The sequence below is a fragment of the Egretta garzetta genome, unplaced genomic scaffold (assembly GCF_000687185.1).
Source record: "Egretta garzetta isolate BGI_Z169 unplaced genomic scaffold, ASM68718v1 scaffold656, whole genome shotgun sequence".
Taxonomy (NCBI): Eukaryota; Metazoa; Chordata; class Aves; order Pelecaniformes; family Ardeidae; genus Egretta; species Egretta garzetta.
In genome coordinates, this window is record NW_009259968.1 from 1,608,348 (window position 1) to 1,621,000 (window position 12,653).

Sequence of the window (12,653 nt, forward strand, 5' to 3'; positions counted from 1 at the left end):
AGAAAAGAAAAATATATTTTTTGTCCAAGTTGAAGTCCATGTATATAATTTGTCCTTTTTTCTTTCTGTGGGTCTCTTCCCTCTTGCCTCGGTGCTGGTAATTCATGCCTTTCCAGTGCATTACTGGCTTTTCCCTGTAGCTTTGAGCTGCGCCTGGCATGTGGGAACCCAAAGAAAGGGCAGCACCTGCTGCAACTGATGCTCCCTCGGCAGCGCAAAGCGATGCCCCAGAGGAGGAGGGTGCTTTCTCCAGACAACAACCCTAAATGCCAAAACTCCCTCCCCACCCCCATGCACGGCCCTGAGCATCTCTCAAGAGGCCCCAGTGTGCAGATGCCATGTCCCCTCCAGCCTTAGGACATTGCACGAGACTTCTTGCTTGTGGGGTTTAGGGAAAGGGAGCAGCCCGAGTCACTCAGCACTAACCTATGTCTTAAGCCTTTCCTCAAGGCTGGATGTAGACTGCTTCTAGTTCTGCCTGGGTTGTTAAAAAATCATCAGCCTGCTGCTCACAGTGGCTCCTGGGTTTGCCCAGAGAGCAGGTGGGTCTTTCCTGGTACCTCCCATTGGGCAGACACGATGTCTCACAAAGAGCAGGCTCTGGGTTTCATTGCCCTACTGTCATTATGAAGTTCAAAACATCTAAGAGCAAAGGAATTCCAGCACTTACCTCAATGGGTTTAGAAATAATACATCCTGCCCAGCAGAGTCTGCCATTGCCATTGACACAATTAACTAATTATGGATGTAGGAATCCGCAGCATGCAGGCCACCCCTGCTGGCATGAGCCCTCACCTGGAGACATGATGGGGTCCCTGGGTGCTGCACCAGCTCACTGTGACATGGAAGGGCTTTGCGAGGGCAGCACTGGGTACAGGCTGAAGTGCAGGAGTGCGGGTTTGCGTGTATGACGTTAGCCCGCAGTTAAGCAGCATCACTCAGTGAGTGGCGGCATCGAGTTGTAGATGAGGCAGTCTGGACCAAGACTGGTTAGGTATGAAGGAAATCAATTGATTACAGAAGTTGGGAGATGGAAGGAAGCACAGTTTTTAAAATGTGACACATAGCTTCAAGCTTACCAAGGAGAAGACAGCATCTAGCATGAATTGACGAGCTGCGTCGTCAGAGCCCAGCCACACTGCAGTCAGGTGGGGGATCCCTTCGCAGGACGGTGCCTGCCCCATGGCCAAGGTGGGCATAGGTGGACCCCACGGCCCAGAGCACCCATCTCATCGTAGACTGGCTTAAGCAAAACAGAAGAGGACAGAGAAAATGAATTATGACAAAGATGGCACCCCATGCCTGCTGCTGGTTTTTCTAATGTAGGAGCCAAGTGTCAGAGCAGGAGAGAGTTTAAGCTGAAAGGAAGAACAACTACAACTTCACTGCGGTAAGGGAGAGTAAAAAGCTATCAAAGACAATCTAATGAGATCTAGGCAGGCTTCTAATGAACACTTGTGAAGCATGCAAGAGCGCAGTCAGTATTTGTACCACCGATGCAAGGAAGTACAAAAGAGAAGTCCCAGATACTTAGGAGTCTGGGAGAAAGAAAAAATCCCCTGTAGCTGGCACTGCATTCAGAATGACCTAAATAAAACTTCACACTCCACCTTGGAGAGAAGATGGAAAAGCAGGGGAAATGGGTACCAGTTTATTCCAGATGCAACTACACTGCTCGTAGGTAAGTTTAATAAAATGGGTGGAATTCAAATGAAGATCTAGGAGAAAGCCAAATGCCAAAATCCTACAGCAGCCAGTGGACAGTGGAAAAGGAATACAGTTTAGCATTTCAAGAGGTGAATTAAGAAAACAGTCCACATCTGTTAAACTTATTAAGTGTTGAAGTAATTAATTACACGAGTGGAAACAGGCAGGCAGAATTAAAAAAAAAATGTTGATGCAAATGCAAAATTATTGAAAAGATAAATAAGAACATTTAGCTTTGACCAAGATAAGCCTGATACATTACAGAAGGAATGATGCTTCAGTGTACTACTCTGATGCTGGGTTGCAATGGCACAAAAGCAGTTCCCACTGGATCTCAAGGAATTATACAGTACCTTCAAGAGTCCATAAAGTTTAGTGAAATGAAATTGTGTGCAGAGGGTGTACAGCTTTATGATTAGGAAGCACTGAAAACATGCACATGTAACATCTAATTCAGTGAGGTGTGGCAATTCCCAACACAGTATTCGTCCTTCCTTGTAATAATTAACCTGAGTAATTCAGCGCCAGCGTATCGTTGAAGGAAAGGACCCAGCCATATTTTTCCTATAAACAACAATAGCCAGCTATCATGCTAACTTTTAAAAAATGAACACAAAGTTCTCTGTCCAAAATAATGTATTGGAATCAATTTGCAACAGTCACCTACAAAACACAGCATGGACTCTGGCCTGCCATTGGAATAATCTCCCCAGGGAAGTGGTTGACTCTGCCACATTGGACACTTCTAGATTCAGCTGGACAGGGTGCTGGGCCATCTTGTCTATATTGTGCTCTTGCCTTGAAAAGTTGGACCAGATGATCCTTGAGGTCCCTTCCGACCCAGGATTCTATGATTCTACCTTCAAACTGCTTTGTGGAGTTTCAACCTCTTCATCACTACAAGCCTGGTCCTGAGAAACACTACATACAAAATCATCTTGTTTTCAGGCAATCCCTGGCCTTTTTTTTTTTTTTGAAGTTGGTGATGCTGGCCACTGCAGGAACCATGAACCTACATGGGATGGACGTACTGAGACGGGATGGACACACTATGATCTGACACACTGAGAGCAATCACATGTCAAATTCAGAATTAAGGAAAACTGGTAAACTTAAACCTGCAGTTGTAAAGCTCTACTTCAAAACACCAGGTTAATAAACCGTCCTATTATTTAACGTCTAATTGTTAGACTTGTTTGCTTAACAGCTATAATATCCTGCTTGTTAAGAGAGCAGGCAACAGCGAGGTAATAGGCTCAGGTGAGAAGTGTTAATTGTAGGCCTTAATAATCTATTTGGCACAGAAAGCTGTGTGTAAAGAAGAAAGGCAGAGGGCCTGTTATCTCCACTCTAGGCACCAAATCACCCTACAGCAGGGAAATTTGTAGACTTGGTGAAAGGCTTGTAGAGGTACTGAGTTTTTCTGCTATAGTCCCAAGAAACTCCACAAAAAAAGGAAAATTGAGCATTTGTTTCTTCCCAGGTTTAAAGAAATCTGTGTCACAAATAACATTCCCAATTTTCATACTGGGTACTGTTAATAAAGGCAAAAATATGTCAGAAATGTAAATACCATGTTAAAAAAAAAAATCTTCAGGAATAGAGCTTTGCTGAGACAACAGCTTAAAGTGGTGTAACTCTTTCGCCATGCCTGAGCTCTTGTTGCCGTTCAAGACCTACAGTGGACTTTTGAACTGGGTGGTAAGTCTTAAACTACACAGTGTTAGCAGAGGATTTGTAGTGACATCCATGAAATTTCTACAATTGCCAAATCATTTAGCAACTTAATACAGCACTTTGTAAATCACTTTGAAGGATCTCTTACTTTATAAAAAGTTACGAAACGTGCAGTTCAGAGAGGCCACCTGGACAACAGTCACGAGATTGGACCCTGTACAGCAGCAATGTTTCTAGAGGATGCAGGAAGGACACCCCTTATGATTCCAGAACACGCAAGGCAGAACAGGCACGTTCTTTTGTTACAGGGACAGCACTCATTTCTAATAAGACAGAAAAAATGAGTGTGTCACAGAGTCCCAGTAAATAATTCATCATATTACAACTTACATTTATCTTCTTTAGGAATCTTCCCAAGCATATCCTGTGCTTACAGCCTGAAAGAAGTTAACAAGCTGAAGGACAAAACAAGCCTATTGCAGCAGTTACTGATACAGACTGACCTCTTAATCACTGTGCTTTAGCAGACCAACTTCTAGGCAGCTACTCTTGAGTCTCAAAAATTTTCTGAAATCTGACTAGCTTGCAACTTGTTATCAAGCTGGAGGCCAGCTTTCTAATTAGTGTTGCTCAATCCTCAATTCCTTATGAAAAGATTATCAGAACAGTTTAGAATGTGTCTGATAGAGAATACAGGTAACAGCCCACTAGCTCCGGTCCTAGACTGAACCGGTGGTGGTGACGCACTTTTGAATAAAGGAAAATACATCCAAGTTCCTCAAATAATTGAATCATTGTAGACCAGACTAGACTAGAGTAGTTCAGGTGGAAGGGACCTACAATGATCATCTAGTCCAGCTGAGATGTACAGTTGGGACTAGATGATCTAGTACCAGTTCACTGTACTAGATTGTACAGCGATTGTACAGTACTCTAGATCTAAGGAGTGGCATGCAGACAGAATAAACAGAAAGTGTTTAAGCAAATTAATTTCCCTCAAAATGAACTGTCAGTATCTTTCTACTGTAGTCATATGCTGTGCATTGGAAACAGTTAATAAAATCAATACAGGGGAGCAGATTTTTAGTCTTGTAATTCCATTTCTTAAAGAGTAAGATATAGAAAAATAATGAGCCAGGTTCTGCTACTTCCACTAGCAATTTGCTCTGCAAAGCATATTTGTCTTCAGTGTATTATTAAGGGTATATGCATTACCCAGCTATAGATTGCAAGAGGATCAATGCTGAGCAGATAGCACTCACTGAGTAGTTAAGAGCTTTCCCTTTTACTAACCAGCAAGAATACCACTATTCAAGATGGTTCTGTCCATTTGAGCAGCATCATCCAAAAAAACCCCCCCAAAACCCCACCTGTTCACTGTAACAATATTCTTCAAGAATTTTTGTTTCTAGAACTAAATGAAAGGAAACACCTTTTATTGCAGAAACAATTTAACAATTTTAATAAGGTTAAAGTGTACAAAAAACTATCAGAATGAATGTTAGATGAACAGAAGATAAAGGAGTAATCATGGCCTCATTGGACAACATGTATTACACATCTTATACCTCATTACTCATTTGAAAGAGAATTGGGATGCTTTTTTCTTTTTTTTTAAAAACCAACAATTTTGTAATTGTCCATCCTACATGTTTATTCTGTCTATTCTACTGCTGCCCCAAATGCAGGAGTTGTGTGTTTCAGAGGAGCCTGCAGCTAGAAAGGTTTAACTTACCTTTACTGATACAATTAATACACTTTTTAACAGAACTTTAACAGGTTTTATTTTTTTTTCTAAATCTTACTTGCAAGTCATGTTTTATAAGCAATATTCTACCACCTAGCTTTGGTAGTGGTTGACGTAATATTTTTAAAGAGTATTTGCTATTCACACAATTTGCATTAAATGTTTAAAATACAAAGACTGAAACAAAAGTTAATTTGTCCAAAAGGACAGTCAAAGAGGCTAAAAAGATATTTTAGAACAATCATTGAAAGCCTTTACTGTATCATAGTCACTTCAAGTGTTGTAAAGCAGTTTTCTACAATCTTCAGCTTTTCTTCAGAAAGCAGGTTTTCTTGCTTCAGTTGTCCAATAAGAGCTTCCAAGGACCTGAGTCTCTTCAAAGTTTTTATCTCCTGCATTTCAAGTAGAGTTATCTTAGAGTGGAGCTTTGAAATTTTTTGCCAAAGGTGATCTCTGTCTATGTCTTGTTTGCAGTATGAATGCTCAGTTTGTAGTACTTCACTTCCACCATATGCACTCATATACACAGATTTAGCTGTTTCTGTCTCCTCTGTGTCAAGAAACTCTTGCTTAATAGGCAGGAAAGAACTATTTACTATTTCAGGCTTTTCTGGACTCTCAGCTGGCACAATAATAGCGATGACAGATTCTTCACTTCCACTGAACTGCTCAATAGTTTGCGTGACTGTACTCAGTAAAACTGCATTTTCACTTGTTGGCTGTACTTCAACAGTGCAGCCTACAATATGAGAGTTAGGATTTTCAATTGCATAGTCAGTAATTGAACTTAAAGCATTTTTCAGTTTCAGCGGTGAATTCAAGTAGTCAGGGTCTGTAAATTGCAAGACTGTAGTTGTACAACCTACTGGATCCTCCACAGAAGCGTGAACACTGGTAGCTTCCATGCTCTGAACTGCTGTTGCCATTACAATAGGATTAGGTTGCTGTGTTTGTTGCTCAGAGGAATTATCAAGAATGACACTGTCTGCCTGAAAGTCTTCTGTGTTTATAAGTTGCAGTTTTTGAACTTGTAAAGGGTTACTCAATGCAGCAGAGCAAACTACTTCTACTTTTTCATCTACGTTTTCTGCAATTACAGGAATTTTCTTTGGTATATAAGGTTCAAGTGATACAGGTGCTTTCTCTGACACTACATTTGTATTTGTTTTTTCCAGGTCTTCTCTCTTTCTCTCTTGTGGGCTGTTCTGAGAAGAATCTTTTTCCTGAAGGAAAAAAAAAACAACAAACAACTACCTTGTAACTAGGAAATCACTTGAGCGTAAAAAAAATGGACAAATCTCATTCTATGGCATGGTACTGCATAAGGAGTAATTTAGATGACCACTGTTCAATAATTACACCAGAGACCTGAAAATTCACGTAAGCATCTTCCATAACTTTGCTTCAGGTCCTAAATGTTAAGATACTATTTTAAAGCTCTAAAGGCAGTAATACTTTTTTTTTTCCTCTGAACTCTAATGAACTTTACTGATTTAGACAAGTCATCATAATTTTAAAAGCACTTGAAGAGAAGTGGCTACGCAAATCTGACTGACAAAGACTGGCTAGCATCTCCTATAACAACCTGAAACATTGTGTTAAATATATGTATATTTAATATACACAAGTACAAGATTTTTGCATTAAAGATACCACAAAATTGGTTTATAAAGATATAGCAAATTTTTAGTCATGTGGTCTATCCCAAAAATAATTTAACAACAAAAAAAGTTATTAACACAGGCTTGCAGAACAGTGAAACTTATTCCTGCACAATCACATGCTTGTTTTTAAATGAGCAATTCAATTCTGACAATTAAACTTCACAATTCATAAAAATGGAGAATGTTTTTTTGGATGGATAGAATCTTAGCAGAAGGATACTATTTTAACAGGACTTTAAATAGAAGTTGTTACTGAAAGAGGGACAATTTGAAGCTTATCCTTTTTTAGCCACCTTCTTTTCCCCTCATCCACATAAACTACATCATCACAATAGATTTAAGATCAGTATCCAAACAAACTTTTTAGTATGTCAGTCAGTGAAACAAAAATACACAAATAACAAGGGTCTTATTTTTTTCTAGTAGGCCTGATGATGAAGAGACCAAGCTGCAGAACTTGTACTCATCTTAGATCTGTGGACTAAAAAACAAAACCAAAACTGCCCAGAACAAACAAAGAGAACAAGAAGCAGTTAAATATAGGCCAGGGAAAAAAAAAAAAAAAAAAAGAGGTCAGGCCGAAAAAACAGATTATGATAGAAAAGATATTTTCAAAGTGTATGTCCATAAAAGTATGTATGTAGTCTGAAGTATTCTAAATACATTAAACTTTTAAATTCAATTTTATATGAAACTTTAGTCTCAAAAGGACTGCAAAAAGTATGAAAAAATAGAATTAATTTGGTTACCTTTATCTTTTCAAAGGTGATACTTAACATCACATCAATCTTAGGGATTTTCAGAGAACGACGTATTCCCTTTCTCTGTTCTACCAGCAGCTGAAAAAGACCTTCTCAGACTAAATTTTTTAACTAGACAAATCTCTTATGAAATAAATCAGGGAAATGTCCCCCAAATCCTTGCCTATCAGAGCTACCATTAATGCTGAAGGAAAGGCACCAAAACACCTCTCAGGATAGAGCTGCTTGAAGAAAGACCTTTACTTTCATTGAAAAGCTTCCTTGCCCACTGGTCCCTGCCCTCACACTCTTCTGAGAGTGTCCTGGTTTCAGCTGGGGATGGAGTTAATTTTCTTCCTAATAACTGGCACAGTGCTGTGGATTTAGTACCGGAAGAATGTTGATAACTCACTGATGGTTTAGTTGTTGCTGAGCCGTGCTTACACCAGTCAGGGACTTTTCAGCTTCCCCTGCTCTGCCAGGGGCACAAGAAGCTGGGAGGGGGCACAGCCAGGACAGCTGACCCCAACCAGCCAAAGGGCTATTCCAGACCATATGACATCATGCTCAGTATATAGAAACTGGGAGAAGAAGCAGGAAGCGGAGGACATTCAGAGTGATGGTGTTTGTCTTCCCAAGTAACCCTTATACTTGATGGATCCCTGCTTTCCTGGAGAGGGCTGAACCCCTGCCCAGGAAGCGGAGGACATTCAGAGTGATGGTGTTTGTCTTCCCAAGTAACCCTTATACTTGATGGATCCCTGCTTTCCTGGAGAGGGCTGAACCCCTGCCTGCCCATGGGAAGCAGTGAATGAAGTCCTTGCTTTGCTTGCGTGCGCTGCTTTTGCTTTCCCTATTAAACTGTCTTTATCTCAGCCCATGAGTTTTCTCACTTTTACTCTTCCAATTCTCTCCCCCATCCACCAGGGGGAAGTGAGCAAGCGGCTGCGTGGGTCTTAGTTGCCAGGTGGGGTTAAACCAAGAGAGACAGTCGTCAAAATAAAAATCTTTGCAAACTAATGTAGAATGGTTACAGATATTGAAATGCAGGCAACTAACGCTGTCTTGAGGCACAAACATTCTTTATTTAGAAGAAGAAATAATATCAAATGTTTCCTGAGGAATTGCTAAGCATGTCTGGGAAGATATCCTTCACTCACTCCATCAAACATAAAGCAAGGTGGTGGTGAACAGTACGCAAATACTGCAACTCTTCGCTCTGAGTTTTCCAAACTAAGGGTTTATAGACAAGTGTTGAAAGGCAGCTTGGGACCTTAGCTTCTTGTTCCTTTACATTAACTCAGGAACACACTAACAAGGGATTCTACCCCAGAATAAGGAGAGCTCTTTGCCATGTATTTGTGAATATTCAGCCTATGTAGAAAATTCAGGTTTGGGGCAACTACAGAATCAGTGGCCAAGTAATGGATATTGTTGATTTGCTGAGGTGGTCACTGAAAGGATATGTCTTGATGTTTTAGAAAAGTGCAATCAGAAGCATGAGATTAAAAGAAATAATGCCAGAGAAAGAAGGGAGACCCTGGGAAAGCAAGTCCACAGTACCACAGATATGAAGAACTGGCATCTCTTTTCTTTTGAAAGCAGAGAAGTGATGGATACATTGAAAGGAAGCATAGAATATTCTTTTTCCAAACTGGATAAATCTATCTGGGACTTCCCAGATATATATTGCTGATGCAAAAATAATTTAGAGAAGCCATTGGTATGTTCTTGCAACACCACTGCATAAAAAGTTTGTTACCTTCCTAACTCTACTGTCCATCTTTGTAGGTATACTATGACAGGTCTATGGTCACACGCAAAACAAGAGAGAATGAGGAGGTGGGGAAAAACCGACTTTTCTTTAGGGGGAAATCACATAATTTATCTGTAATTGCACAGGAGCACAGGGCAGCGAAGTCCAGTTCCAAAGCTAGGGCTCCCTGTTATAATAATAGCACAGGAAAGCGATGGATATATTGAACTGGGGCCAGGAGGTTGGAAGGAAAGATATTTATTGCTAAGTTACTACTGTCATAAATTGCAGTATTTTCTGGTTTTGTATTTGTGAGATTTATCAAGATCGCTCTTCACTCTACAGAGTCAAAAGCAGTCTGGACAACACTATCCAAGACGACAGAGAACTTCATGACTAAAAAAATTTTTTTTTTTTTACTAAAAAATTTTGTAAAATTAATTAACCACACATTTCAGTTTCAGCAATTTAGCCTTAATTCCAGTCCTTCCATTTCTCCCACCTCCAACACGATGATCCTGAGGACGACAGTTACGTGCCAGAAGAGAATTAGCATAGCTTTGATCAAGATGAGGTGCCTGTGTAGCACAGCATTGTTACGTAACCAATAGTACAACTCTGAGAGACAAGATGGACTAGTTTTTGTGGGATATCTTTAGCAGCCTACACTCCTAGGTTCTTAGGTGTTAGACAGATTAGGGACAGGAAAGAGAAATGTGTAGTTTGAAACTAATACATTCCAAAGCCAATATTTATGTACAGTTAATAAAAGGACTTAAAAGAATACTTACTATGTTATAATAATATATATTATTAAAAAAATACTTATTAAGAGTAATTGCACAGGAAAAAATATTTAGAATCATAATATTCTCATAGGAAATTTATTTTCCCATGGAAAATTTCCTTTAGGAAATGCTTCTGTAATTTCCAGTTAAAAAAAGATACTGAATCTCCAGTCAAAGTACGGGAAGTTGTTCTTCCTTTACACTATGGAATCACATACACTCATTTTGTGTCAGTCCTGTTGACAAAATATTTTGATGACCAGGAAATCTATTTTTAAAATAAAATGTGAATATATTAAAGATACTTAGAACATCTGTATTACATAAATAGTTGGTTAGCTTTATACAATAAAAAAGATAGAAATACACTACCTCATCACCTGGGGAAGAGAAAATTGTTGGTACAGCAGTATGTTTCAAGTATCGTATACCCCATCGCACATCAAGGGAATCGGGGGTAAAATGATCACTGCATAGAAGCTGGTGTTTACTCGGAGTCCACGCATCTCGCTTCATATTCCGCAGCCATTTCTCAAGTCTCTCTTTATCATGAAGTGGAAATCTTTTTTAAAGCAGTTGGAAAAAAACAAACAAAAACACAAACAAAAAAACTTTTTTATTTCTTTCTTTCCTCTTTTCAAACAAAAAATATCTCATTATTCCTTACAAGGTAGTCTTTCCTTTCAAAAATGCTAAAATAATCCTTTTTTAACAATTTCAAATATGAAATGCAAATTAGGATGTCACTTACACATTAATCCAATGATCATCCAAATTATTTCTAGTTGGATATTTGCTCCAGAGTTCAGCAGCAGAATTTCTGCTGATTTCTGTTGCCTAAGGGTTTCAGAACCCATGGCCAAGATGTTTTAAAAGGCTTGATCCTGCAACACTAGCTCAGAAGGTAGTTTTGCCGAAGTCAGACAAAATACTCTGACTTCACTTAAAAGAAGTTGGGTCTGGTCCTCATTTCAGAAATAGCATTTGTGGAGCTTTTTTGTCTTGCTAGTCGCAATTAGTCACAAAAACTTTTGTAACTATTTTTTGTTTAACAGAGTACCTCTTAATATATGTCACACTTTGCATTATCTAATAACTTGGAAATGTGAATGTTTCCAGAGCAGGTTTTAAATTCTGTTCAAAAAGCAAACACACACAAATGCAAAGCATTTCTGTATTTGTGTTTCAGCAAATAAGCTTTCTTACAGCACTGAGAGCCCACACAGTATTATGCAATCTGTAACTAACTTTTTGACAATCTAAAATACTTAAAAAGGACAGAATGTACATGTTCATAGAAAAAAAATTGAATCAGTTTTGAAAATACATGCAAACGGTCAGATAAATTACATGGGAAAGAGAACTAAATGAAAAGAAAGTGGGTGAAGATGTGGAATTTACTTAGTGAATTGTGATACACAAATTGAAGGGAAATGAAAGGCTCATTATGATGCATGTACAGTCAAGCAGTTATGGTAATGTCAACATGAACCTTCAGACCACTCCTGGCTCTCATCTCTCAACAGACAGGTATCAGGGTATTTGAAACGTGCTTACAGATTTCTCTGGTGCATGTAAGTTTCAACTCTAGCTGGATATGAAACTGTAAAAGATGGATTCATGTGGTCATTAAACCTGACCTGATCATAACTGTAGGATGTAAAAAAGTATTAGCTGCTGGCAGTATGATAGACAACGGAAACGTCCAGACATGAACAAGTGCCTACAGACTCCTTACAAGAGCCATTTTGATTTACTCCCTAAACAGAAATGGAGCATTCTTAATTCCACTTCTCTTCCCTTAGCTGTCTGCTCCTTTTAATTAAAAATCAGTTCTTTTGGTACTATTTATTACCATCTGCGGATGGAACTTCAATGCACAAAAAATCTGGTTCTGTGGTGAGGTACTGCCACAGAACAGAAGCTGATGAGAGAGCCTGGAGTGCCCAGTGTCACCTGAATGCTATGAAAGGCAGCAGTCAGTTGGGCTACTTCTTGGCAAGCCCTAGATCCCACCCTCAAACCTCTGAAGCTGCAGGTTTCCCCCAAAAGCTACACATGGGCAATGACTCACTTAAGCAGGCCCACAGTGTTCCAAACCTGCAAACTTAGCTGATTTTGAGAGAAAGATACCCAAGATTCACAGGATAAACGCACATGTCTTCACCCCTTCCCCAATCTACTGAATTTGTTGCCATTTAAATTTTGAACTTCCCAAGGACACAGAGCAAGCATTTGATGCATCTGGGTGTCTGCAGGTATGCAAGGAATAATGCTAGCAAGAACACAATAACCTCTCGAGGACAGGTCAGAGGTTCAGCCTTTTCAAAACCTGCCTACTTAGATTGTGTACACCCAATAGTAGCATTACACCTATTACACACCATACCCCATGAGTAACAGAGCTTAGCCTGGGAAGTTATTACATAGCTCCAAAGAAGGCTCATGTCACCTATCACACCCTCTCCAAGAAGGGCTTGAGAACATTTGCTTCCGCTGCCGTTACCCTTGCAACACAGCACTCACTGCCTTCCCCACAGTCAGCCTGCTTCAGATGGCAAACAGAATAATCTG

General features: G+C 39.5%; 1 protein-coding gene across 1 annotated transcript in view; it reads right to left on the reverse strand.

Annotated features, from left to right (window-relative positions):
- Window positions 1-4,803: 4,803 nt before the first annotated feature.
- Window positions 4,804-12,653, reverse strand: part of THAP5 (THAP domain containing 5) — a 9,415-nt gene continuing 1,565 nt past the window's right edge. Inside the window, exons 2-3 of the mRNA XM_035895808.1 lie at window positions 10,452-10,641; window positions 4,804-6,354 (exon numbers count right to left, since the gene is read on the reverse strand). Coding sequence (XP_035751701.1) covers window positions 5,386-6,354; window positions 10,452-10,595 — 1,113 coding nt within the window. The 5' untranslated portion in view covers window positions 10,596-10,641 and the 3' untranslated portion in view covers window positions 4,804-5,385. The remainder of the gene's footprint in view (window positions 6,355-10,451; window positions 10,642-12,653) is intronic.